The sequence below is a fragment of the Gopherus flavomarginatus genome, chromosome 5, assembly GCF_025201925.1.
Source record: "Gopherus flavomarginatus isolate rGopFla2 chromosome 5, rGopFla2.mat.asm, whole genome shotgun sequence".
NCBI classification, from domain to species: Eukaryota; Metazoa; Chordata; order Testudines; family Testudinidae; genus Gopherus; species Gopherus flavomarginatus.
In genome coordinates, this window is record NC_066621.1 from 110922454 (window position 1) to 110948814 (window position 26361).

Here is a 26361-nt window from a genome sequence, read left to right on the forward strand (position 1 = left end):
TGCAAATAGTATATTGTGGTTATAATCTGGATCTCCAAGGGAAGATGTCCTGTATTATTGTTGTTATTCCTCTCTGAACATCACCCTGTAATATACTGCCTCAGTCTTTTAGTCATTTATATAGAAACTTCCACTCTGACCTGGATTCCCACAGTTGGATTGATGCATTATAGTAAAATTCATCATAGACAGTGGCAAGAGTAAATTAGATTTTTTTCTCTGCCACATTGAAGCCAACATCTTCTATACAGAATATCTAAATCTATCTATTAAATATCTATCTAGAATATCTATTTGTTCTTCAGCTGCATAGGTACATTAGTGGATTTACTCACATTTGGATCAGAGCATGATTGCAGGCATATATTTACCTGGTGGTGGACCTTTTCATTCAGTTACTTTTTGAATAGAATGTTTGGTGGTATATCCCTTTTTGTATTACAGATACTTTTTTAAAATAAGGTATGTGCAGTGATAGCTGTTGGTTTTGCTTACACTAATAAATTTCTGTTTCATTGTGTCTCACAGATCATAATATCAACCTAGAATCTATGGAAGTGACAGTAAATGCTGTGGCAGGGGCTCTTAAAGCTTTCTTTGCAGATCTGCCAGATCCTTTAATACCTTATTCTCTACATCCAGAATTGGTAGAAGCATCAAGTAAGTAGTAAATCTAGTCTCTTGTTGATTACGTTCTGTGTGTTATCTTATTATACGTTTTAAATTCATTATATTTTGAAATGACTAGCTCTTGTGAAACTGAAATTTTTAGAATAAATTGCTGCCCTCTGCTGTGTCTATGCAGTTTTAAAAGGACACACTTTAAAATGAATGAACACTGTTACATAAAGAAGTAAATCTTTAATGAACATCTCAGACCAAATTGTGATTTTATTATTTATCTTATCTGGATAACTCATTTAATTGAAAGAATTAGCTTTGTGCCAGTCTATAGTAAAGTTGAAGAATAAATGTAAATAATAGTAATAGGGAAGCATGCATGAAATAAATATTTTGTTCAAAAAGGTTTATAAGTTAAAAATATTTAATATTCTTTTTACTTAAGAATTTTCCCAAATGCCTTTATTTAAAAAAACCCAACAACTATACAGTGTTAAATCTGTTTACCTTTCATGTATTTTTCGTACACTTACAGCTGCAAAGCATAACGTTTATGGATCTACCCCGTTTAAAGGCCTTCTTTCTTTGAATCAGATTAGGTCAAGGAATTGGATTGCAGCAAACTATTCCGTAAACATAAACCAGTGTTACATACTTGTGCAGGGTGGAACTATGACACAAATAGTACTGTTTTTTTTTAATCCAAAACATGACAATATATTTATCACACTAAATCTGGAAATTGGGTATAGAAGACCAGCTAGATTAACACCTATCTTTTAACACATGTATCTTTGTATGTTTTGGTTTTATCTAGTTGATATCCATAAATACTTTATTTATAGGAAAAGGTGTTAGTGGTCTTAATTCTCAATCAGTATTTTTAGTTAGATTACTTGATTAATAAACTACAGGCAAATTTTACTGATTTTTTTTATTAGATGTGACAAAACCCATGAAAACTTTTAATTTCTATAGAAGCAACTGTTTAAAAAGGAATATAAATTAAATGTTGTTGTTGCAGAATGATAATCCCAATTTGGGAACAGATTTAATGCCATGTTGTATGGCCCTGCACCTCAGATATGTGTTTAGTAATAAAATCATGTAGATAACATTTTAATGAATGAGATGCCAAATGGCGCTAATGCCACAAAGTGTTTGCATGTTCAGGGCAGAGTGGAAACTCCCTAATGCCTACATATTGTTTAATAGTAGCATTATTTTGAGGCTAGGTAAGAGAGATTTGTTCCTTTTTTTAATTAAGCATTACGAGTCAGAAGGATAATGTAAAAATATTATGTACGCTAACAGTAAAATTGATGGATCAAAAGAACTGTTTAAAAAAAAAAAAGTAATAATCCTAACACCATCTAAATAGGAAAACACACTAGAAGACTCCTCCTCTGTGTGAAAAACATGGAGTTCCTGGCCCTAAACACAATTCCATTTCAGTCCTTTTTAAGCTGTAAAACAGCATTGCTCCCTTTTGGAATATCATTTGGCCAGTTGACCCCACCTCTCTCTCAATTTTTAAAACTCAAGAAATTTTCACATATGCATCTTGGTGGGCTACCCAGACAAATGTGTGATGGCATCCTTTATGTTTCAATTCTTTAGACTTTCATTCAATCAGCCTTTGAAGAAATTATGAGTAATTATTTTTGTCTAACCAACTGTCTTCTAGAGAATCAAGAGAGAGCTTCAGTCCTTTTGCTGTAATTGCAACTTTCAGCAGTACTAAACTGCCAGTCTGTTGCTCCACTGGGAGCCACAAAATATTTCCTGAATGTCAGCCAAAGAGGGTACCCTGGTCATATCCCTTCAGAGAAAGACCAAGCCCATCCCAATGGCTCTCTCTGTTACTGCTACCTTAAACGTCTTTTCTTTTATATTGAATGATCTTTCCTTATATGCCAGCTCTTTTATCTAAATACTAAGAACTCACCCTGAAATTGCAAACAGCAGCTGCAGAGATTATTTGAAATAAATTTGTAAGGTTTGGATAAACTTGTGATTGCTATCCATACAGAAAAATTAACCTACTTAACGTTGTACTTTTAATAGTCTGTGGAAGGCTTCTCTGTTAGTTTATTCCCTAGACTGTTGTTCATACTTACTCTTTAAAGTTTGAATGTTTGCCTGCTTCTGCTAGTTTCTACCTTTTCCTCTTTTAAACAGAGTGTTTTTTAAATCATTTCTCCCAGGCTCAATCATGTTATTTCATCAATTGGACTAGTTGACAGGCTTAACATATTTTCAATTCATGGGCATAAATCATGTATTAGAACCACCCCTCCCCCAAATTTTGGGAATCTTCTGTCTCTGAATAAAAGTCTTATAAAATATTTTTAGTAGTAATAGTGTGAAAGAGGGAAATCTGACTCATAAGTGAGTTAATGATGATCATCTCACAAGCCAACAATGAGCTATTAAAATGATTTTTCAACATTAAACATAGATAAATAATTTTGTCAGGTACAGATTGTGTGTTCTACCTATGATAGAGAAGTAAAACTATATATAATAGTTTGTCTAGATACAATTCTTCATGTAACTTCAAAAACGGTTTCTCACATTGGCATTCCTTCCCAGAATGGATGCTTTATCTGTCCCTACATACTAATGAGATGAATTAGCACTACCATTTGTAAAGGTTTCCTTTTAAGTATATAAGGAAAATTGGTGTTTTGCTGTTATCTCTACAGAGATCTTGGATAAAACAGAACGACTGCATGAGTTAAAAGAAATTGTGAAGAAATTCCATCCTGTGAACTACGATGTCTTCAAATTTATAATAACTCATCTAAACAGGTTTAGTATTCTTTTCACTACTAAAAATCTATGTAATAATTACTGAAAAAATTGTATGTTCATATCACTCATGTCAATAAAAATATTGAATGCGTGAACAAACTAATATTAAAAAAAAGGAATGCAAGAAAGGGGATTTGAAATGTAAGTTAATTTATAATGAAAAGAATTCATGGTTTGTGTAAGGGTTTGCCTTACTATAGCTTATTAATACTGTGATTTATTGAAGTAGGATAATCTGACGCTATCACTGTTCTGTGGGATAGAGCAAAATTTCTTATATCTTGAGTAAATTTCTCTGTTGAAGAGACAGTTGCGTGCAACAGTAGATTTGGGAGTTGTTTTAATTAAAATTCAATGCAAAACCATACAATGAACTAAACATTAGAATGCAATATGTATTTAATCTACTGTCATGTTCTGCAGGCTTGATCAGTAAGAGGTTGTGTCACTGCCTTCCCTGTAACCCTGGTGCCTTAAATACTCTGTTGCTGTGGCTCACAGTCTGCAGACAAGCATGCAGTATTGTGTATGTGTGCTGTGGAGCCCTGGTTCTTCTGTTCGTTGATGCAGCTGTGTAATCTACTTAGAGGTGTGCGTACCCAGCTCACAGGAGCTGGAGAACTTTGCCTAGCATTACCCATAGGAGCACACTCATATTCTATGGCCCTAGCCCCTCCCCTGGCCATATAAGGGCAAAGCTGTCCTGACCTCCTCAGTTCCTTCTGACCACTTGTGGCTAGCGTTGGAGTTCCATGTGGTGTTTTTTACCTTGTGGTCTCACTTTCTAAGAATTTTTCCTTGAATATACACCTCTACCCAAATATAATGCTGTCCTCAAGAGCCAAAAAATCTTACTGTGTTATAGGCAAAACTGCATTATATCGAACTTGCTTTGATCCGCTGGAGTGCGAAGCCCCGCCCCCCCCCCGGAATTCTGCTTTACCGTGTTATATCCGAATTAATGTTATATCAGGGTAGAGGTGTAGTAGCACTTAGGTTAAGTTTAGTGTTAGGTATTAGTTAGAATACAGTAGTGCCTCACTTAACGTTGTAGTTATGTTCCTGAAAAATGCAAATTTAAGTGAAACGATTCAAAACGAATCCAATTTTCCCATAAGATCTAATGTAAATGTGGGGGGTTAGGTTCCAAGGAAATTTATTTGGGGCAGACAAAAGGCATTATATACTGTACAGTACTGTACTGTACTGTGGTTGGAAAGTGCCCCAGCTTACACTGCTGCAGGCAAGTACACTAGGAAGCACCTTTCGAAGCAGCAGCGGCGGCAGCTTTCCCAGAGAAGAAAAGGCCCGCCTCTTCCTGTCCCTGCTCCACTCCAGGCCCACCTCTTTCCACCCGTACTCACCTCCTCTCCACACTTTCCTCCTGCCAAACAGCTGTTTGGCAGTGCTTAGGACTTTCTGGGAGGGAGGGGGAGGAGTGGAGATGCAGCACTCCCCCCCCGCCTCCCCCTCCTTCCCAGAAAGTCCTAAGCGACACCAAACAGCTGTTTGGCGGTGGGGGAAGCACTGAGAGGGAGGAGGAGGAGGTGGAGAAGAGGAACTTGTGCAGTGCTCCCTTGTGAAGTCGCTGCTCTTCCACAGAATCTTACAAGCAATGAACAGAGCAGGCAGCCAAAAAACGTTATAAGGGAGCATTGCACAACTTTAAACGAGCGTGTTCCCTAATTGAGCAGTGATGTAACTTTGAAGCAACGTTAAGCGGGAGGATGTTAAGTGAGAAGTTACTGTAGTTGGCTGCTCTGTGTGTTTAAGCATTGTCTGTTGGGGGACGGGGGATCCCCAACAGTAATCCCCACACAAGGTGCCTGTGTCTTGGTAAAGGACACATTAAAGAGTGGTGCACCATCTGCAAGTCATTCACAGTGAGGACTCAGGTGGTGAGAGACAAGCACCTGAAGGAGGCCCACTTAGATGAGGGCTTCAGTGCCAGATCATCAGTCACCTTCAGGTCTGGCAAGTGATTCTGCTCCATGCTTGGGTTCTGTCATTTCCCCAAGAGGAAAAAGGGGTTGTTTTCCCTCCTCTGGTATGGTGAGGAAGAGATCCCATAAAATGAATCTGGACCATTCCGGGGCTTGGGAAGGCTTCTCCTGATCTTCTAAGAGGAGCAGCACACAGGATGAAGCAATGTCATCTAACTGCTCCCTAATACCACTCAGAGAGCCTGTACTGTTGACTCTGGTTCTGGCCATGGGGCATTCACTGAGTCTGATACCAATGACGTCGGCACCACGCAACTGTCTCCATGCTGGCAACGTAACAAGCAGCATTGACCTGCTTTGCCCCTCAGTCCCAGCCTCTCCACTGGTATGGTTTCTACAGCCTTGTACTTTGTTGTGCCCTTGGCATCTTGTGGCCATGTTGCAGAGCTCCTGGGCTTATCATCACCAGAGCACAATCTGGGCCTCAGACTGTGGAATTGAGGCCAACATTGGGCCCCGACACTGAATGGCCCCTGGTGATGGTGCATCCTTCAGCACTGTCATCTTGGCAGCAGATTTCTTTGTCAACTTCAGTGCTGCCCTCAGTCTTGATACTGGTGCCTCTCCTAGTACTGGATGGAACTCTTTCTCTCTCTCATTTGGTACTGCCGTTGCTGATCTCCCATTCCTCTTCAGTGCCAGTGCTGAGTCTGTTTGTTTACCCTGTTGTCAGCAGAGAAGCTCCAGGACTCCTGAAGCTCCAGGTCTGGGTCATCCTACCCTTTGTCACCAGATAGGCATTACAGATCCCCTTTGGATGGCCATCAGTATGAAGATTGGCATCTGCCTTGCAGTTGGGACAGGGGCTCTTGGTCCAGTGCATACTGGCCAACAATGCCTCATCTGTGAGCTCCTTGGAAGCCTTTGAATGCTTCTTTGCTCCTGAGATCCCATTCCTTGACCAACAACAGAGTGAGATACCCAATCCCAATGGTGTCTCCCACTCCCAGACCATCTCAGCTGCAAGCAACTGCGGAGCTTGTTTCCCCCTGGACCTCCAGGGTTATTCCGATCAGATCCTACGGTGCAAAAACAGGACCTGTCGCTGATGCAGCAAACCTTCTCCCTGGATGACTGTCCTGTACCAGAATCTTTCTCTCCCTCAGTGACTGACGATTTTAAGTCTTATCAGGACCTCCAAAGGCATATGGCCACTACCTTGGGTATCAAGGTGGAATGCCCACAGGAGAATACACGTAAGTTGTTGGATATTCTCTGATCATTAGCTTTACCGAGAGTGTCCCTCCTGATGAGTGAGGCTCTTTTGGAGCCTGTAGAAGCCGTCTGGAATACTGTAGCTTCATTGCTTCCCATGGCAAAGCATTCAGAAAAGGGGTACTTCATTCCAGTGCCAGGTTTTGAGGGTTTCTCCACCCATCTGGCCCCTAACTCTTTCTCTGGTGGAAACTGCAGGAAGTGACAGGGCATGGCAGGGAAACTATAAGTTCATCCCTATGGAGAAAGAATCCAAAAGGATGGACTTAATGGAGAGGAAGATTTATACCTTCTCTTCCATGCAAATGTCCATTGGGAACAATCGGGTGTTGGTCTCTAAATATGACTCTGACAGTTGGACAGCCATGTATATTATATAGTTTATGGATAAGTTACCAGAACCCTCCCAGGAAATAGTTTACAGCATTCATTGCAGAAGATCGTATTGTGGCTAAGACTGTTGCAGTTAGCTCTGGACGTGGTAGATGCCGCAACCAGAGTTACAGCATTGGCTGTGACCATGAGGAGGGCCTCATGGCTGCAGAATTTGTGCATTACATGTGAGGTGTAGCAGACCATTAAGGACTGACTGTTTGATGGCTGGGATTTATTTTCGGGGAAAAAATGATGAAACCCTGCACTCTTCTAAAGACTCCATAGCTAAGTCCCATTCTTTGGGAGTATATACTCCGGCCATAAAGAGATGCCACTATTGCGATCAACACAGCAACTTTTTTTTCAGACAGTTCTCCCTTCTTGTAAGGAAGAGGAACTACTGGAAGGGGCCACAGATCCCCGAGGAGACAGTTCTCTGGTTCTGGGTTTAACCTGCCAACTTTGCCTTTCCTCCTTTTCCCTCTCTTCCCAGCATCCAGCAAGCACCTATTTTGACTCAAGTGTCCAGGACAGTAGTCCAGTGGTGACCTCTCTTTCTCCTTTCCATCTGTTTGGGGACAGACTAGCTTGTTTTTATCATATCTGGGACTCAATTACCATGGAAAGCTGGGTCCTAAGCATCGTCAGATTGAATTATGCCATATTGTTTCTTTCCATCTCTCCTCCCCACCCAGTGCCTTTTCAGGGACCCCTCTCATGAGAATCTGCTCCGCAAGCAGTCTCGGTTGGCTCTGGGGACTAAAGAGGAGGTTTCCCGGCAGCATCGGGGACAGGGGCTCTCCTCCCTATATTTCCTGGTTCCCAAAACCAAGCGATGGAAGAAACCTCTGCACTCTCAACAAATATTTCATATATGTTAGATTCTGTATGGTCACCCTATCAACTATCCTCTCTGCCTTAAATCACAATCTCTGGTTTGCTGCTGTGGACCTGCAGGATGCTTATTTCCACATAGCAATCGTTCCGAGCCATGGGAGATTCCTCAGTTTTCTGGTAGCTGGCCAGCACTACCAGTACACTGTGCTGCCTTTCAGCCTACTTTCTGCTCCCTGGGATTTTCCAGATACATGATTGTGGTAACAGCATGCTTCAGGAAGAGAGGTATTCATATCCCTCCATATCTGGATGATTGGTTACTGGGGGTCAAGTCCAGAGAGGAGGTCCTCTGTCATGTTCACTTTACACTAAGCCTACTTGGTCCTCTAGGTCTCCTCCTAAACAGCGGAAAGTCAACGTTGGTTCCAACTCAGACAGAGTTGGCCTTACCATGAGGCGAACTGAGGCGGCCCGCCTCAGGTACCAGACGTGGGGGTGGGGGTAACAGAAAGCAGCAGGAGCTGCAGGGAGAGAGAGGAGGAGGAGCCTCTTATGTACCTCTCTAGCACCCCCAGGAGTGCTAGAGAGGTACATAAACACCAGCTTCTCAGGGAGCTTCCTGTTTCCTGCTGCTTCCCTGAACCCAGTTGAGGAGAACAGGCAGTCAACTGAAGTAGTAGGAGCCAATTAAGCCCTTAAGACGCTGATATCTTCCCTCACTCTGGCCCTGCTACCAGCCTGCTTATTTGTCCCCTTCAACTGAGTGTTGAGAGCCACTATAGCTGGCACAGAACAGCAGTCAGGAATGAAAGAAGAGAATGCCCCTCTGGGGCAGCATTCAGAAAAAGAAAGAAAGCAAAGGAAGCTTTTCTGTATAAGCAGGAAGGAGCTCTCCTGAGATACATAGACACAAATGTTCACAGTGAGTCTTCCAGAGCCAGTGAGGATGTGAGTGGTGAGGAGATGCCTGATCTTCCAGTTAGTCAGAGTGCAGGTGACCTGGCAGCTACCATAGCATCCATATCTCCATCTCGAATGGAATGTAACCATGCACATTCCTGAAGAAAAGTGTAGATCAGAGAAGAGTATGGTGGAGTCACAAGAAACAGCTGCTGCTGAGTTTAGTTCCTTAAGTGTAGATGATCCAGGACTGTGGACCCACTTGAGCAGTAGCCTGAGGGACTTCCTTGTACTGCATAGGCCACAGCAAGTGAAAAACTTCTTGTTCCCCAAAGACAACGAAAACAGAAGTTTCTATGTACCACATTACTGGCATGAAATCCCCAATGGTGACAAAGTGGAGAGGCCGTGGCTTATGTTCTCAGAACCCCAGAATGCTGCATACTGTTTGTGTTGCAAACTCTTCCAGTCTAATGTTCTAGTCACATTGGGTTCTACAGGAACAAAGGACTGGAAAAATCTGGCTAGAAATCTGGCATGCCATGAGTAGACAGCAGATCACCAGAGAGCATTCCATAGCTGGAAAGAGCTTGAGATGAGATTAAGATTAAAGGCCACCATAGATGATCAGCATCAAGAGAAGATTGCATCAGTGTCTCTTTACTGGCACAATGTTCTGAAAAGGCTCACTGGCCATTGTGAGACTGCTTGCTACCCAAAACCTAGCACTGTGTGGCACTTCAGATCAGCTGGATGTGCCAAACAATGGAAACTTCCTTAAAATTGTGGAGCTGATGGCTGAGTTTGATGCTGTACTCTAGGAGCATCTAAGAGAGTCACCACCCAAGAAATGTACGCACACCACTACATTGGAAAAACAATTCAAAATGAGATCATATAGTTACTGGCAACAAAAGTCAAACAGAAGATTATGGCAGATCTGAAGTCAGCAAGATGTTGTTCTGTTATTCTGGACTGCACACCTGTCCTCAGCCATATGAAACAAATGACTTTAATGGTGTGTTTTGTAACAACAACAGAACCTAGTGAAAATGTCCCTGCAGTGGTGACTGTCAGAGAGCATTTTCTAGAATGTATTGACATTGATGATACTACAGGAGGTGGTATGACAAATGTGCTTCTTTGAAAGCTGGAAGATAGGGAATTGTAATAGCTGACATGAGAGGTCAGGGCTAACATGGGTGGAAAGAATAGAGGAGTGCAGACACGGATCCAAGAGTTAAACCCTCTAGCTTTTTTTGGCCCATACAGATGCAGCATCAGCTTCTGCTGGATTTTTTAATGTAATTCAAAGCATCTATGTATTTTTTTCTGCATCGAGTCATCGGTGGCAAATTTTGAAGCAACATCTGAGAACATCGTCTCTGACACTGAAACCACAGAGTGCCGCACAATGGGAAAGTTGAGTGGAAGCGATAAAGCCTATCATACACCAAATTGGGATGATAGATGATGCCATAGTTTGCATTATGGAGGATAATGCTATGATAGGAACTGTTCGTGGGAGAACAGTGGCAGAGGGAAATGGAATCACCAGAAACATACATAACTTCAAATTTTTGTGTGGCTTAGTGTTGTGGCATAACATACTGTTTGAAATAAATGTTGTAAGTAAGAGACTCCAAGGTATTGCCTTGTTATATCTAGAGCAATGAAACAACTGGACAAAGCAAAGTCATCCTTACAGTCTTACTGGTCAGATGAGAGATTTCAACACATTATGAAGAGTGCACAGAAGTTGGCAGAGAAACTTCACACTGAAGCTATTTTCCCACCCATTTAAGAATACAAAAGTCATCGAAGAAGATGACATTTTGATTGAGGCACGGGATAATCCCATAAGAGACCCCAAAAACAATTCAAAGTTGAATTCTTTAACCAGGTGCAAGATTGTGCAGTACAGTCAGTTGAAGAATGTTTCATGCAGCTCAAGGAACACAGCAGTATATTTGGGATGCTGTAGGATATTCCAAAACTCCTCACTATACCTGAAGAACACCTACACCAGCAATGCAGGGCACTAGAGACAGTGCTGACGCATGATGACATGCGCGATATTGATGTGAGTGATTTAGGTGATGAACTGAAAGCCCTTTCAAGATACATTTCAGCAGAATCAACTCCAAAGGCTGTTCTGGAATATATGTGCACAAATAAGATGACCATCCTCTTTCCAAATGCTTTTGTTGCTCTGTGCATACTTCTAACACTTCCTGTAACAGTTGCCAGTGGAGAACGCAGCTTCTCCAAGCTGAAGTTAATAAAAACACATCTATGCCCCACAATGACACAGGAGAGGCTGGTCGGCCTTGCAGCCATCTCAATAGAGCATGAGCTGGCCCAGACTGTGGACCTTCAGGAAGCAGTTCAAATCTTTGCAACTAAGAAGGCATGGAAAGCACCACTTTTTGATTATTCAAACAGATAAAAATTCCAGTGTTTTTTTTTTTTCTTGCAAACAAGAAAAGTTACATTTTCTGTTCAGGCGTTTGAAAGGTAAGTGTTAATAAAAAATTTTGAAAAAGGCATTTTAAGTTATTAGTTCTCCTTTATTGGGATAGATTGCAGAGCAGTACTATTAGAGGAGTAGAACAGGAAGAAGTCAGAATTGAGACCTTTCAAAGTTTTGGCCCAAGCAATGAGGCATGGGGGCATCATTTAAGCTCCCTGCCTAAGGTGTCAAAATGTTGTGGGCTGGCTCTGCTCAGAGAATCAAGTTTGTTGGCACACCGGTAGACTCTACAAGTTCAAGAGCATTTCTGCGAGCGGAGTGATTCTGGGCAATTCCCCTTGCGTCTGGATCTGCAGTCTCAACACTCAACTACAGCCCGAATATGTCTGCAGTTGCTAGGCCGTATGGTTGCATGCACACACATAGTCCAATATGGAAGTATGCACCAATGTCCTCTTCAGAAATGGCTGAAATTGGTTACCTACCTGTAACTGTTTTTCCTTGAAATGTGATGCAGATGTGTATTTCATGACTCCCTCTCCATGCCCTCTGCATTGGAGTCTGTACTTCTGGCATTCTGTGTGAAAGAACTGAGGAGATTGGGGCAGCACCCCAATATATGGCCAGGGGAGGGACTAGGGCACAGGGCATGAGTGCTGCCCCTATGAATGCTGCTAGGCAGTTTTCCAGCTCCAGTGTGCTGGGTGCATGCACACATACCTAAGTAGAATACATGTCTGCATCACATTTAGAAGAACAAGTTACAGGTAAGTAACCATTTGTTCAGCTCTGACCCTAGCAGCCTGCCTGCAACACAATAGCCTCATCCCTGATTTCTACCAGTTTTGGTTACACCTGGCAAGATGACCCCAACACACCTACAGTTCCAAATTTGCCCACAACTGTCTGCCCTGGAGTCTGCAATGTTCCCGTGGTGTACTCAGAGAAATAAGAAGATATGTTTGCTCCTTTAAAGAGACAATACCCAGCAGCCTGCCAATTTAACTGGAGTTAACAGTTCAGTTCAAACACAGCACTGGGTTGGGTTAGATGAAAAATAAAACAAGTTTATTAACAACAGAACATAGGTGAAGTGATACCAAGAAAAAGAGAGAAAGGTAAAGGTGGTTAGTAGTAGAAGTGAAGATATGCACCTAAAAGTCGAGAACTTAATTTAGCAAGGTATGGTCTTTAGGATGGTTTCTCTCACTAGTTATTCTTTGTCTAGCATGACTGACTGTCTCTCTGTTAGGACCTTCTACAGAAATGTCCCTTGTCTTCACGGGTAAAAGATAAACATGGAGTTTCTTTGTCCTTTATATTCCCAAAAAATTGGCTTTGTTCTCAAAGTTAGGAAGGCCACCTGGGGATTTGGTCTCTTGTCTCTCTCACTGCAGGAGCTATGTTAATTCTCTCTTGAGTTCAGGCTCATGACAACCTCTTCAGGTTTAGCTTGATAGCTTTGTTTATGGCTCCTATGTAAATTGATTTAAAATCACGTTCCTTTTACCTAGGGTAGGCTATCTTTGTCTTAAATATATTATAGTAACATTAGAGGGAATTCATTACAAGGCATATTTTGTACAAACATTGCAGTAGTGTGTAAGGTGTAAATACAGGGGTCCTTAAGGTCATGTCTATTTTGCACCTGGCTTTTCATAACATCTTTAAGTGTTATTTAATAAAACTGCTTGAAAACAAATATTTCTTATGGAGTGAAAGTCTTGTATTTGTCTCCTCAAATCTGGTCTTCTACATGAGCCATTTAATGCTTTCAAGGTTTTTCCTTGATTTTAATATATAAGGAATTGTTTTTAATCTTGACATTAGCAGATGGACGCCACCCATAGCATGACTTGGTGTGTATATACAAGTACGTAATGTTCAGAATTATGGAAAGAAGAGTGAAAAGACCAGTTTGGTCATCTGATTTCTCACCCCACCAATGCGAGAGTATGCCCTGAAAAGCCTTGAGTCTAATTGTGATAACAGTTACACTGGTATAAATTAGAATTAACTCCACTGAAGCCAAACTGGTGTGACTAGAGTAGAGTGCATTCTAGTAACTTTTTGTCCAATTTTTAAAAATCTGTGCAATGGATGAGGCTGTTTCAAGTGATTAAGAAACTCCCTGATTCTTAGATTATTGTATATATTCTTAACTTCATCTAGAGCAGAAAAATACCTCATAATGACTAATATTTCTTAAATAGAATATAGTATAAAATTTTTATAATACGTAGGCTCAAGGTAACATACTTACAGTTGAATATTCAACCATAATTGCATTTCTGGACTAACTATCCAATTTTAATGTTGTATTCTCATGGACTTTTAATGTAGTTATATAATGTTTGATTTGATTGGGAATGTGTATTATAGTAAAATACATTACAGGGTAGTATTATGTTTTCTTCGCTGTAACAGTAACACGTTGAAAAATAAAATGCTAAATAAGAGGTCACGTTGCAGCTCCCAGCTGAATCCTTTTAAGATAATTCATTCAAAAAACTATTTGGCTGCCTAGCTAATTAAACCACAAAAATAGCTTTCTATGTCTCCCTAAAGAAACCTTTCTGAGCAGTAGGAAGGAAAGTCCTGCTAAGTTGGTTATTAAAGTTAACAGCTCTGAAAGAGTGGAACCAGATCAAAATGGGGATGTCGTGCAGTATACAGAACAAAACTCATGCAAGAGATTGCCTTGTATTTGACCACAGTAATAGATGGTAAAAGGATTTGAAAATCATAGACATGTAGGACTGGAAGGTACCTCAATGGGTCATCTGAAACCAGTGGAATAGACTGGCAGCATAAGATCTTTAAAGAAACACACGTTCTATTTAAAAACTCTGAAGAAGTTTTGAAATTTGCAAAGGATTCTGAGTAGAAAACATAGACTTCTAGACTACCTTGTGTTTAAACTAATGTGAGTATGTAATTAAAATGGCAGTTACTGTTTGTTAAAAAATATATTTTAAAATTTTTACTTTTGAGTTCCATGGTATGTGCTTAGCTTCAATAATTGTGCTAAATGGACTATCTCCTATGATTTATCACAATCTGACCTGTCGTGATCTTAATGTGGAGCAGTCTACACTTTCCATATCAGTTACAGAGAGTACTATTTAATGGGGTCTATATGAAATATCACTTATCTTTTACATGGAGATAGACTCCATGCTCCTGAAAATTTTTTCCTTATTGTCCTTATTTCTAGCTATTGATATCTTATACCTAGACTAGGCCGGGTAATTAAAGATACACTCAAGTTCTTAGGGAAGAGTGAAAGTTTTGTCATAATGACTGAGAAAGGAAGGGATGATGAGGATTTAGAAGCAATGATTAAAAGCTCATGTTGAGTTTAAGATGGCCAGCAGATATCAAAAAGGCTGAGATTTTAGCTGGGACCAGGAGCAGAACAAATTAGAGTGGAGTGGAGAAGTAGATCTGGGTGTTGTCAGCACAGAGAAGGTAGATGATAGGTCTGTTCTATCTCTGTATAATCACTTTTGCATACAGAGAGACGAGTTGAGGGCTAAGGAAGAAGCCCAGTAGAATTCCTATTGTCTGGAATGAGAGGAATCTTCCAAACCAAACACTGAAGTTGCAATGGGAGAGGTAGAAGAGCCAAGAGAGAATAGTCATGGAAACTGAGGGAAACAAGATTTCACGGAGAGCATGGTCAACAGGGTAAAAGGCAGCCTGACAGGAGGTAGGGATAGAATACTGTTTCTGACACTTTGCTAAGAACTTCTTCAGTACTATGTAAGTGAGAGCAATTTCAGAGAAGTATAGAGAGATGGAGTCTCACTGGAGAGGGTCAAGGATGGAGTTTAAGACAGAGCTCCAGAGAGCAGCTCTAGGCAGCGTGTTGAATTACTTCAGGGAGAAAAGGAAGAAGGTTCTGTGATAACTTTGAAGACTGAACATTTGTTCTATCTTTAAACATGATATTTTAATAACTAGCCTACTCCCTTTGCTGTCAGCAGGGTATTGTGTATCATTTTAGCCTATTTACATTTAACAGTGTTCTTAAAATTTAATTAAATTATTCAGCTGGCAACAGACTGACTCATTAATTTTCCTCTGAGGGGTACCCTAGGAAACAATTATATGTAGAAGAACCAATTTAAAAAAAAAAAAAAAAACCTTGGATACAAGCATTAAACAAAATGCAACTTCTTCCCTATTGTCTTTTGAATTCTTTAAAATTCTGTACATGAAATATTGACAGCATTAACTACTCATTGAAATGTAAAAAGTTCTCAAGAAAGAAAATGTGAATATTGCCCTAATTCAGGATGAGTATGTAAATATCTCTGGACATAATACATTCAAAACAGACAATACACCTCTACCCCAATATAACGCTGTCTTTGGGAGCCAAAAAATCTTCCCTCATTATACCGCATGAAACCGCATTCTGTCAAACTTGCTTTGATCCGCTGGAGCATGCAGCCCCTGCCCCCCCCCAGGGCGTTGCTTTACCACATTGTATCCGAATTCGTGTTATATTGGGTCGCGTTATATCGGGGTAGAGGTGTATTTGATTCATCCTATACTACTTGACAAAGGCACTACATTTATTAACACAAAATATTACCTGTTGCAGTTACTTCTGCCACTGCAAATGAGGAAAATATTTTCTTGTACAATTTATCTTAATATTTGGTTTATACATTCAGTCCGGATTAATGTCCCAGTTGTCTATCAGATTTATTAACCAATTATTTTCACACTACAAATAAGGAACTTGATGAACCTTAATCATATATTAAAAAACAAAATAGATAAAATTCCACCCAATTTCCAGATAAACAACAAATCTAAAACCTTAAAATCTGTAATTTTAGAACAAGATGTAGTCTTAAGTGTGAGGTTTTTTTTCCATTTTAAAGGTAAAGATTCCTTATCTAACACTTATCTAAAGTTTGATTTTCAGTAAATCTGAAACAGTAGTGAAATATTTAGCCTAGTAAATAGGTGTTATACCTATCTCAGATCACACAACTGGTAGGAGTGCAGGATATCAAAGATCAGGCACCAAGATGGAAATTCTCTTTTTATATGTTGAAAACAATCGTTCTTCTTGTTAATAATATACGCAGTGGTATTTCAAAGTAGGACAGAATCCCACATTTTGTCAGGAACATTTAAACTGAAAAAACAAAGGCACAACAGAAATTCAGTTGCAACTTGAGAACTTGAAAGAAGAAGGATCTCTCTCGTGGTCAAATCTAAATCACAAGGAACTCTCATTTCAAATCTTTTTTTTTTTTTTTTTTTTTTTTTTTTTTTTTTTGTATTGGCCACAAAGCCAGCTGTGACATTAAGAATGTCATCTAATTAAAGCAGGGTTCCACAATGCGGAACCCACTGGTGCCATGGCATCCGCCAGGGCATCTAAGTGTTTCCGTGTACTGGCGAGCGGACGAGCATCCGCCGAAATGCACCGACAAGCAACGTCATCCCGAGGTGTCATCGCCAAAATTTGTGCCGCGATGCCTCTGGATGACGCTGCTTGTCGGTATTTCAGCGGCTACGCCTATTGACGCTGCTTGTCAGCAGCATTTCAGCGGATGCTCGTCTGCCGCCACAGTCTTCCGTGGCTCGTTGTCTGGTGCCCGCCAGACGAAAAAGGTTGGGGGCCACTGCATTAAAGTCTCCACTCAGGAGCTGATGAGAGAGCATTAAAATCATTTAAAATTTTATATAACACTTAATTCATTCTCAGGAACTCCTGCTATAAAACAAATATACTATTTTCTGAAGAACCTAAAAATCCAACATACTGCTGCTGGGTAAAGTACAGGATTTAAAGACAAGCTTGCCAGTGAGTTTCGTAGACGGTAAGGCCAGAAAGGACCATTATGATCACCTAATCTGACCTCCTGCATAACAGAGGCCATAGAATTTCATCAATAGTTTTTGCATCAAGCATATAACTTCTGCTTGAGCTAGAGCATATCTTGTAGAAAGAGAGCAAAACTGAACTGAAAAAATTCTAGTGACAGAGAATCCAGTGTATTCCTAGGTAAACTGTTTCAATGGTTTATTACCCTCACTGTTAATTTTGCACCACATTTCTAGTCTGAATCTTTAGTTTCAGTTTCTAGTAACTGGAAATTCTGTCTTTGACTGTTTGAATTAAAGAACCCTCTACTGTAAGACATATTCTTCCCATGTAGATACATGCAGACCATGAAGAAGTCATCGCTTAACTTTCTCACAGGAAGACAGGTTTCCCAGACCTCAAATAATTCTTGTAACTCTTTTCTGAATTCCTTCCAATGTGTCAACATTCTTTTAAAATTGTGGACACCAGAATTGGATACCAGTATTTGTCTTATCAATGCTTTATACAGAGATGATACCTTCTCCCTAGTCCTATTTGATATTCCCCTGCTTATACATCCAATAATGGCATTAGCTTTCGTATGCATAACATTGCACTCCTTTCCAAAATTCAGGGCTCCCCTCCCCGTTCTGTAAGTATGACCTATGTTCATTGTTCATAGATGTATGACCTAGTATTTCTGAGTATATTAAAATGGTTCAGATGAATCCAACTTACTAAGCAATTCTGATTACTCAGTAAAACTGACTTCTTAAAATTTATCACTCCCATCTATGTTGTCATGTGAAAACTTGACTAGCAATGTTATATTTTCTTCCAGATCATTGATAGAGATATTGAATATCATTGGGCCAAGAACAGATCCATGCAAGACCCTAGAAAATATGTTGTGGGATGTACCAGTGTTCAGTCCACTTAATGTGTACTGTGTTGATTTTTGTACAGTGCTGTTTGTTTAATCTGAATATCATGTGATATTAAGTCAGATGCCTTACAGAAGTCTATTATGTCAACACAGTTGTCTTTGTCAACCAAATGTATAACTTCTTTTAAAAAAAACAAACAAAAAAAGCACCACACATTTATTTAACTAGATAGATTTTTAATAAAACCATATTGATTGGCATTAGTTATGGTACTGTTCTTTGATACTTTACTGTTTGAATACCTATGCATCTTTTTAGGAGTTTTATATACCTTGAATACTTTAAAATTCTGTCACTTCCTCAAAGGGGCAAAATCCCATATTCCTGTTTGGAAGCGTGTATAACCATATGTTTTGGGGAAAAAATGTATGAAGCTCTAAAAGACAGTAGAACAAAGGTTCTCAAATTGGGGGTCAGGACTCCTCAGGGGTCAAAAGGTTCTTACATGGGGGGTCATGAGCTGTCAACCTCCACCCCAGACCCCGCTTTGCCTCCAGCATTTATAATGGTGTTAAATATATAAAAAGCGTTTTTGATTTTTAAGGAGAGGTCACACTCAGAGGTTTTCTGTGTGAAAGGGGTCACCAGTACAAAAGTTTGAGACTCACTGCAGTAGGACACACAGAGCAATATCAATAGTTAACCTAATCGATAAAGTACTGACAAAGATTGTTAAGAACTGCTTATATCTTGCCCTATCACTACAAATTCATGTTGGTTATGTATGCACAGAGGCTCCAATCAGGGATCTGGCCTGTATTGTGCCAGATGCTGTATGCATATAATTTAATTACTGTCCCAAAGAGCTTAAATATGATGAAAGACAACAGGTGAATGAAGCAAACAGTAAGGAAGGGGAGGACAAGTTAACAGTGAAATAATCGTGCTTATTAAAATAAGCAACAGATATAGGGGAGGGGCTGAGCTGTGGCTTGTGCTTGATTAGGCAAATCTGGCAATGGGAGAGAGTCAAAGGAGTCAAGGGAAGTGTAGTTTTGTCTACTGAGATAACAGAGGAGAGGATGAGGACTTAAAGTAGAGAAGTCACTGATGTGGGTAGACTGGAAATCTCAGAAGGGTTGGATATGGCAAGGACTAGGAGGAGGCAGCAGAGCTATGTTGAAGGGAAAAAGGTGATGGTCAGGGAAATCAACAATGGAAAATGAGTGAGAGCTGTTCCAAAGTTGCAGATTAAACAAAGCCCTTCATAGCACAGAAAGTCTTCATTTTTGCCCCCCTGTGTAGAAGGTTTGTGCCAACAGGGACAAACAGTCTGTTAACATAGACCTGCTTTGTGGAGATAGTCTTGATTCTTGTTTTCAGGATAATGATTCTACAGTGTACAACAGTGGTGACCAACTTGTCAATCGCAATGGACTGGGTCTCGGAGCACTGCTCCTGCCTGCAAGCACCGCTCCCACAGCTCCCATTGGCTGGGAACAGGGAACTGTTGCCCATGGGAGCATTGGGGGCGGTACCAGTAGAGAGGGGCAGCGCACAGAGCCATGTGTCGTCCCCCCGACCCCTGCAGGGGCACATTTGCCCCTTCCAGGAGTGGCATGGGGCTGTGGCAGGCAGGGAGCCTGCCTTAGCCTCACTGTGCCGCTGACTGGGAGCTGCCCGAGGTAAGTGTCACCCGGTGGGAGGCCACGCCTCAGCCTTGAGTCCACTTCCAGAGCCAGCACCCCATACCCCCTCCTGCACCCCAATCCCCAGCCCTGAGCCCTCTCCCAGAGCCAGCACCCCACCCCCTCCTGCACCCCAAAACCCTGCCCCAGCCCTGACCCCATATCCCCTCCTTCATGCTAACCCCCTGCTCCAGCCCTGAGCCTCCTCTCAGAGCTAGCGCCCTGCACCCCCTGCTGCACCTCAATACTCTGCCACAGCCCAGAGCCCCCTTTTGCACCCCAACACCCCCCCAGAGCTTGCATCCCTCACCCCTTCCTGCACCCCAACCCTCAGCCCAGAGCCCCTTCCCAAACTGCAAACCCCTCAGCCCCAGCCCAGAGCCCGCACCCCCTCCTGAGCCTCAACTCCCTGCCCCAGTCTGGTGAAAGTGAGTGAGGGTGGGGGAGAGCGAGTGACAGAGTGGGGTGGAGTGGGCGCGGCTTTGGGGAAGGAACAGAGTTAGGATGACCAGACAGCAAATGTAGAAATCGGGACGGGGCAGGGGGGTAAGAGGAGCCTATATAAGAAAAAGACTCCAAAATCGGGACTCTATAAAATCGGGACATCTGGTCATCCTAGATCCTGGGTTGCCCTTAAATTCAAAAAGTGATCTTGGGTGTAAAAAGGTTGGAGGCCACTGATGTACAATAACTATCAATCTATACAAATATCTGAAATGTACAATACAGTTAGTTTTTTCCCTCAGTTTGGAGGATTTCTCTGAGTCTCAGGTTAATCACTGAAGCAGCATATTGGTACCTTTTTTATTCTTTCCAGCTCACTTTATGACGCTTCATTCAACAGCTTCCATCTTGCAGAACAAAAAGCAAAATGCATGTCCTGGCCTCAACTGTTTGTATTATAGATTCCCCCATTCCCCAGCCAAGCTAAAAACATCTTTTTACCGTCTTGAACTTGAGTTTCAGAACTTAACAAATGAAATCAGCTGGAAGTCAAGCTACTGTGGTGCTTTTGCGCAAGCTGTCAAAGATGTAAAACTGAAACATCAAGTTGGGACTAGATTTCTCAAGAGAAAGTTTTAAAAAATGGGACTTTTGAAATTTTGTGAAAAATAAAATTGGGAGAACTCAAACCATTCAAAATGAATGGGTGAAAACTTTTCCATTGAATTTCGCAAAAAAAATTTGCCAGCTTTGCCCAGCTATATTAAATTTAAACGTTTAAAAAAATAAACGTTAATCTTACTCCTATTTATACTGTTGTTTTCACCTTAGCTAGTGATGACATGGCAGAATCATCTAGCTTTCAACAGTGTATATTCCTCAAAGTAACTGTGAGGGGAGAGATGTTGCACTTCAACTTGTGCATCTTGATGTAAGCAAAACACCTACTGATAACAGTGGGAATTTGCTTAATAGCACGGCTTAATTTCAGACACTATTTTATCACTGGCTAATATGAAAAGCCTATAATGAAATGAAATATTTCAATCTTGCTTTTTTCTTTTGATATATAGATATCACTAAATGTAGATTCCTCTTTGTATAGACATGTTGTCGTCTTTTTCTTCTAGAATAGGGGTCCTCAAACGGGGGGTTGCAAGGTTCTTATGTGGGGCTTGTGAGCTGTAAGCCCCATGCATGGCGGAGTTCCACCTGTAAGCCCTAGCCTCGCACATGCTGGGGCTGGCAGCCTGAGCCGATCCAACTCCACCCTGTCTCCAAAGAAGGGGTGCCAAAATAGAAGTTTGCACGGGGGTGCCATTTTCCCTAAGGCTGCCCCTGAGGCTGAGACAGTATTAGAGGGCTTGATTGTTCAGCAGCTATAGAGCTGCATTAAACCGAAGACCAATCAAAACACTGAGATCGGCAAAAAAAGTAATTTATAATTTAAAGGACACGCAGGCGGGGTGGTGCTAGGGGAGGTCTTATTTGAGCTATAGCCACTCCAAAATTTGCCATAGCCCCCCCCCCCCCGCCCCCCCCCCACCCGTAGCTACCCCTCTCAGCACAAAGGTCAAATGTTATGCAGAGCTAATGGATTTTACCTTGCAGGGCAGGAAATCCTCTGAGAGTTGCTGGACTCTAACATATACATTCATTGTCACTTCTTTAAAATGAGGGATAACTTCTTGCATTTTAATTTCCACCATGATTCAGATTCAAAACACCGAGTCAAAGTCTTATCTGTTAGCTGTTAAATCTGAAATATTCATTTCTGGATTTGCATCAGGGTAACATCTAAGAATGCTATTGTTTTAATAGATATTTGTAAAAATATTCTTTTGCATTAAAGTTCATGTTTATGAAAATATTTGAAATCAGACCTGTTTGTATATCATTTTTAATTGTTCTTTGTGAACGTGTTCTGAAAATTTATTCTCATTTCAGGGTTAGCCAGCAAAATAGAACCAATCTTATGACTGCTGATAACTTATCAATTTGTTTCTGGCCAACTTTGATGAGACCTGATTTCGAAAACCGGGAGTTCCTGTCTACCACCAAGATTCACCAGTCAGTTATAGAGACCTTCATTCAACAGTGCCAGTTTTTCTTTTACAATGGAGAGATTGTAGAAACCTCCAACTCTGTGGCATGTCAGCCATCACTATCCAACACAGTGCAGATGGTGGAACCAATGGTGCCACTTCAGTTACCACCACCATTGCAACCTCAGCTGATACAACCACAATTACAAGCAGATCCTCTTGGTATTATATAAATAGAAGAAGATGCAGGCAGCCTGGCGTTGGACAGAAAATAAAGCAAGACATGCATGTTTCAGGATTCAGTATGTACTTCATATTTATGAAAAATAACCACATCCAAACTGATGGGACATTTTTGTTACAACCCATACTGTATTTCTTCATTCATACACACTGCAGATCAGAACCATGGGATAAGCATGACTGGAGAGGTTTAATTTTTAAAAACAAAAATAGCTATAAAGTGCAAAGCTGCTGCTGCATGAAACCTTGTCGCAATCACTATATCATTCCTGTGGCAGTTTGTCACAATATATTGTGAATAAAATTTTTCTATAGAAATTTAATGATTTAAAAGATCACATTTATGATACATTCAGTGCTTACAGCCTGCTTTATGGCTGTTTTTGTTATTTAATGTGCTATTTTTGTCAGAGTTATTCACATTCAGGCATTCTGTGTAGACAACTGAAGCCCAGCTGTAGTTTATTTTGTAACCTCCTGGCTACTTATGCTATAGTATGCTGGGGATGGTTTTTGAAAAAATGCAAAATGCACTGTTGAAAATATTACAGTCCTGCACCTTTCATCTTTACTTCTAAGTAAACCTGTGGACAATTTGTTGAACTTGCATAGTATTTCTTACAGCACAATACCAAGGACATGCTTGTTGTAAAAGTGAGTTTCATATATTGTACAAAAATTTTGATGTCTCCTAGTTATTTCCTTACGTTCCATTACTGAATTAAACATTTTGTAATACTGTTAATTCTGTAAACAGCTGCATGTTTAAAAGATCATTGATGGTCTTGTAAACTTAATCTAATATATTTTAGATATTTTAATTTTTCCCACTTGGGAACACATTTAGTGTGTAGAAAATAGTTCATGACATTTTCATACAAGGTTATATAACTTTTCATACATAAACATGAACTTTGTTGTAGTAAAATTCTGTAAACCAAACAATGTTTTAATCTAGGACTTCAGTTTAATCTATTCTTTAAATCTATTTTTATGTGGCCCTTTAAAGATATACAAAAATGCATTGCTAATATATAGCAATAAATACTTTCGGTACTGACAATTAACCTCTTTGGAGTGTATATATAAAATCTCAAATTTGTATTCATATTTTTTCTGTGGTATGTTGTACTAAAAATTCAAAATTACTGACTTTTTGCACCATTTTTAGTTATTACTTTTTCTTTGACATTGGTACCAATTTTGCTTTAAAAGAGTGCTGCTGCTTAAAAATTTTTTTAAACATTTAATTGGTGGTAACTGTTTTAGAAGACTACACATTGTAGCAGAATTGAGGGGAAGCCATAAGTAAAAAATATTTGAGACTTTTAGCAGTTTTTTTATTTCATGCTCAAATTATAGCTTTTTGGTTTTGGGTCTGGAAAGGAAAAAAATAAATTCGGTTCACTCAGCTGCTAGAATATCTTATGTGTAGTTTAAAAAAGCTTTATGATGTTCACTGTTGTAATCTTCATTCATAATGAGATTTTAAGATCATCTTCTATGTATTATAGTAAATAGATGATTTTGAGAATTAAGGCTCTTAAGAGTTTTTGATTTACTCCATTTTCCTAAAATAAAAATTGCCATTCCCAATTATGTCCTAGGTATTGTACTTCTAATTATGACTTGGATTATCATTCTAGATTAAGATGATACCATAAACAAGGCTGCTGTTGAAGTACATGTATATGATAAATTATCTTGATATTTGTGTTCTATTCTTGCAAGTAATTATCTTTTCTAAGAAAACAAGAACAAAAAGCCCTAGTCCTGTCGCAAAGCATACAGGAATTGATAAAGTACAATAATAAAGTCTGTCTTGTAAATTGTAGTATTCTTAACTTGTTTTACACTGCATCTGTTGTCTACATAGCTTTTATTTATAGGTGTCAGTCTGACATTGGCATATTTAGCAAAGAAAAATTAAACTTCAAGAGTTTTATAAACTGTTTCTAGGTTGCTAAAGAATTTATTTTTCTACTATATATGATATAGACAAAGCATCAAACTGTACAGGAAACAAACCAAACTGTTTCTATTGGAAGTAGGCTAAAAAGAAAACTATATTTAGTCTTTGTGTTGTGAATTTCATTTTTAACTTTCTACTTCCTGTGTGGAAGTATACGTTTAGTTGGCCATGATGTTAAGTTAATCTTCGATTACAAAATTATCTATTTTTATGTTACAAATACATTTCCACAACATTTCAAGTTAAGCTTATTATCAAAATATTTGCAATATCATCTGTTTTTATGTATTCTATTACAAGTGCATCCCTTATTCCATACTGAGTTGTTAAAATGCCGCCCTTGTATTTGGCCTGGTTAGAAATTGTCATTAACTCTTACTGAAAGGTTCATTTAAAAAAAAAAAAAAAAAAAAGCTTGGCATGACACACCTACTTGGTGACATTGTCAGTATTTCTTGTGTAGTCTTTAGATCAGGGGTAAGCAACCTATGGCACGCGTGCCAAAGGCAGCACAGAAGCTGATTTTCAGTGCCACACTGCCCGGGTCCTAGCCACCTGTCCAGGGTCTCTGCATTTTAAATTAATTTTAAATGAAGCTTCTTAAACTTTTTAAAGACCTTATTTACTTTATATACAACAATAGTTTAGTTATATATTATAGACTTATAGAAAGAGACCTTCTAAAAATGTTAAATGTATTATTAGCACACAAAACCTTAAATTAGAGTGAACAAATGAAGACTCGGCACACCACTTCTAAAAGGTTGCCGACCCCTGCTTTCGATTAATATTAAAATACTATATGGCTATATATATAGAACAGAAAATAAAGATACTAGAAAATTATACCATTGCTAGTTTAAAATGAAGTTTATAGGTAATCTTTAGTACTGCTATAAAGCAAGGAAGAATGTCATTCCATACAGATTCTCTGTAGTTTGGCTAATGGAATTGTCTCTTATAATTGTTATAATTAAAGTTCAAACCACGAAAAACATTGCTTTAAATTTTTTAAATGACCATTTTTACAATAATCATAAGAGCAGTATCTTGATAAATGTGATGTTGTCTTGAGCGTCTCTCACGCTTTAACTCGGATTAGTATTTTATGTATTTTGTTATAGGCAAATTTTGCTACTAAAATGTATTGTTTTTAAATGTGTTCTTTCAGTAGATTCTTCTTTGAATATTTTAAAAATCCCACACTGAGTTTGAAAAGTGGCATTTTGTTAAGTAATGTTTTACAGATTATTTTAAAATTCATTATATACACAACTTTGTGGATTTTGAACATACATAGTGCGAATAGGTGTCAGATTCCTGACTTCAATGAAGAGAAACATTTTTATCTTGTATGTTTTCTTCATTTCTTGAATAGTGGTTGCTAGAAATTACCATAGACTTGTTTATTTTCAAAGTACTGGAATTTTGTTCCTAATATCTCTGGTAAATATATACAGAGGGAAACTTAATTGGAGATTTAAAAAAATGTAGGCCTTAGCTTCCATGGTGATTTCAGTTTTTATACAGTAATTGTGATGCTATTTGTCAACTGAAAAAAAAAATATATATATATATATAAAATTTTAAAAAGTCAGATCTTTGTTATTTGTTTATAATTAATGTAATCCTGTGTTGCACCACCAACAATACTGCAGTCAATTAAATATCAGTGAAACGTACTCTGTATAAAGAATTCAATGAATAAAACATTAAGATGCTTACTGTGTACAATGTTCAGTTTAGTTGCCTATTGAAATTTTAAAGGCAAAATCACCTAATAACTTTCAATTAAATGCTAAGGTGAAATTTAGCAGTAAGTCTTTACAAACTGACTACACCAAATGTTTTATAATTCAGTAGTTTTCTTTAATATCTTTTCCATTTCTTATAAAACTTGAAAAGCTGGTTGGTTTATTGAATATTTAAGTATAAAAGCATACCAGTAAGGGATAACTTCTCCCCTTGTATTGATGCATGCAATAATTGAGTCATTTTTAGGAAT

General features: G+C 39.3%; 1 protein-coding gene across 4 annotated transcripts in view; it reads left to right on the forward strand.

Annotated features, from left to right (window-relative positions):
• ARHGAP5 (Rho GTPase activating protein 5) overlaps positions 1 to 26080 on the forward strand; it is an 85027-nt gene extending 58947 nt beyond the window's left edge. For all 4 annotated transcript variants that reach the window (XM_050953851.1, XM_050953850.1, XM_050953853.1 and 1 more), the window contains 3 exons: positions 529 to 660; positions 3330 to 3435; positions 22044 to 26080. In XM_050953851.1, coding sequence (XP_050809808.1) covers positions 529 to 660; positions 3330 to 3435; positions 22044 to 22374 — 569 coding nt within the window. In that variant the 3' untranslated portion in view covers positions 22375 to 26080. The remainder of the gene's footprint in view (positions 1 to 528; positions 661 to 3329; positions 3436 to 22043) is intronic.
• The last annotated feature ends 281 nt before the right edge of the window (positions 26081 to 26361 follow it).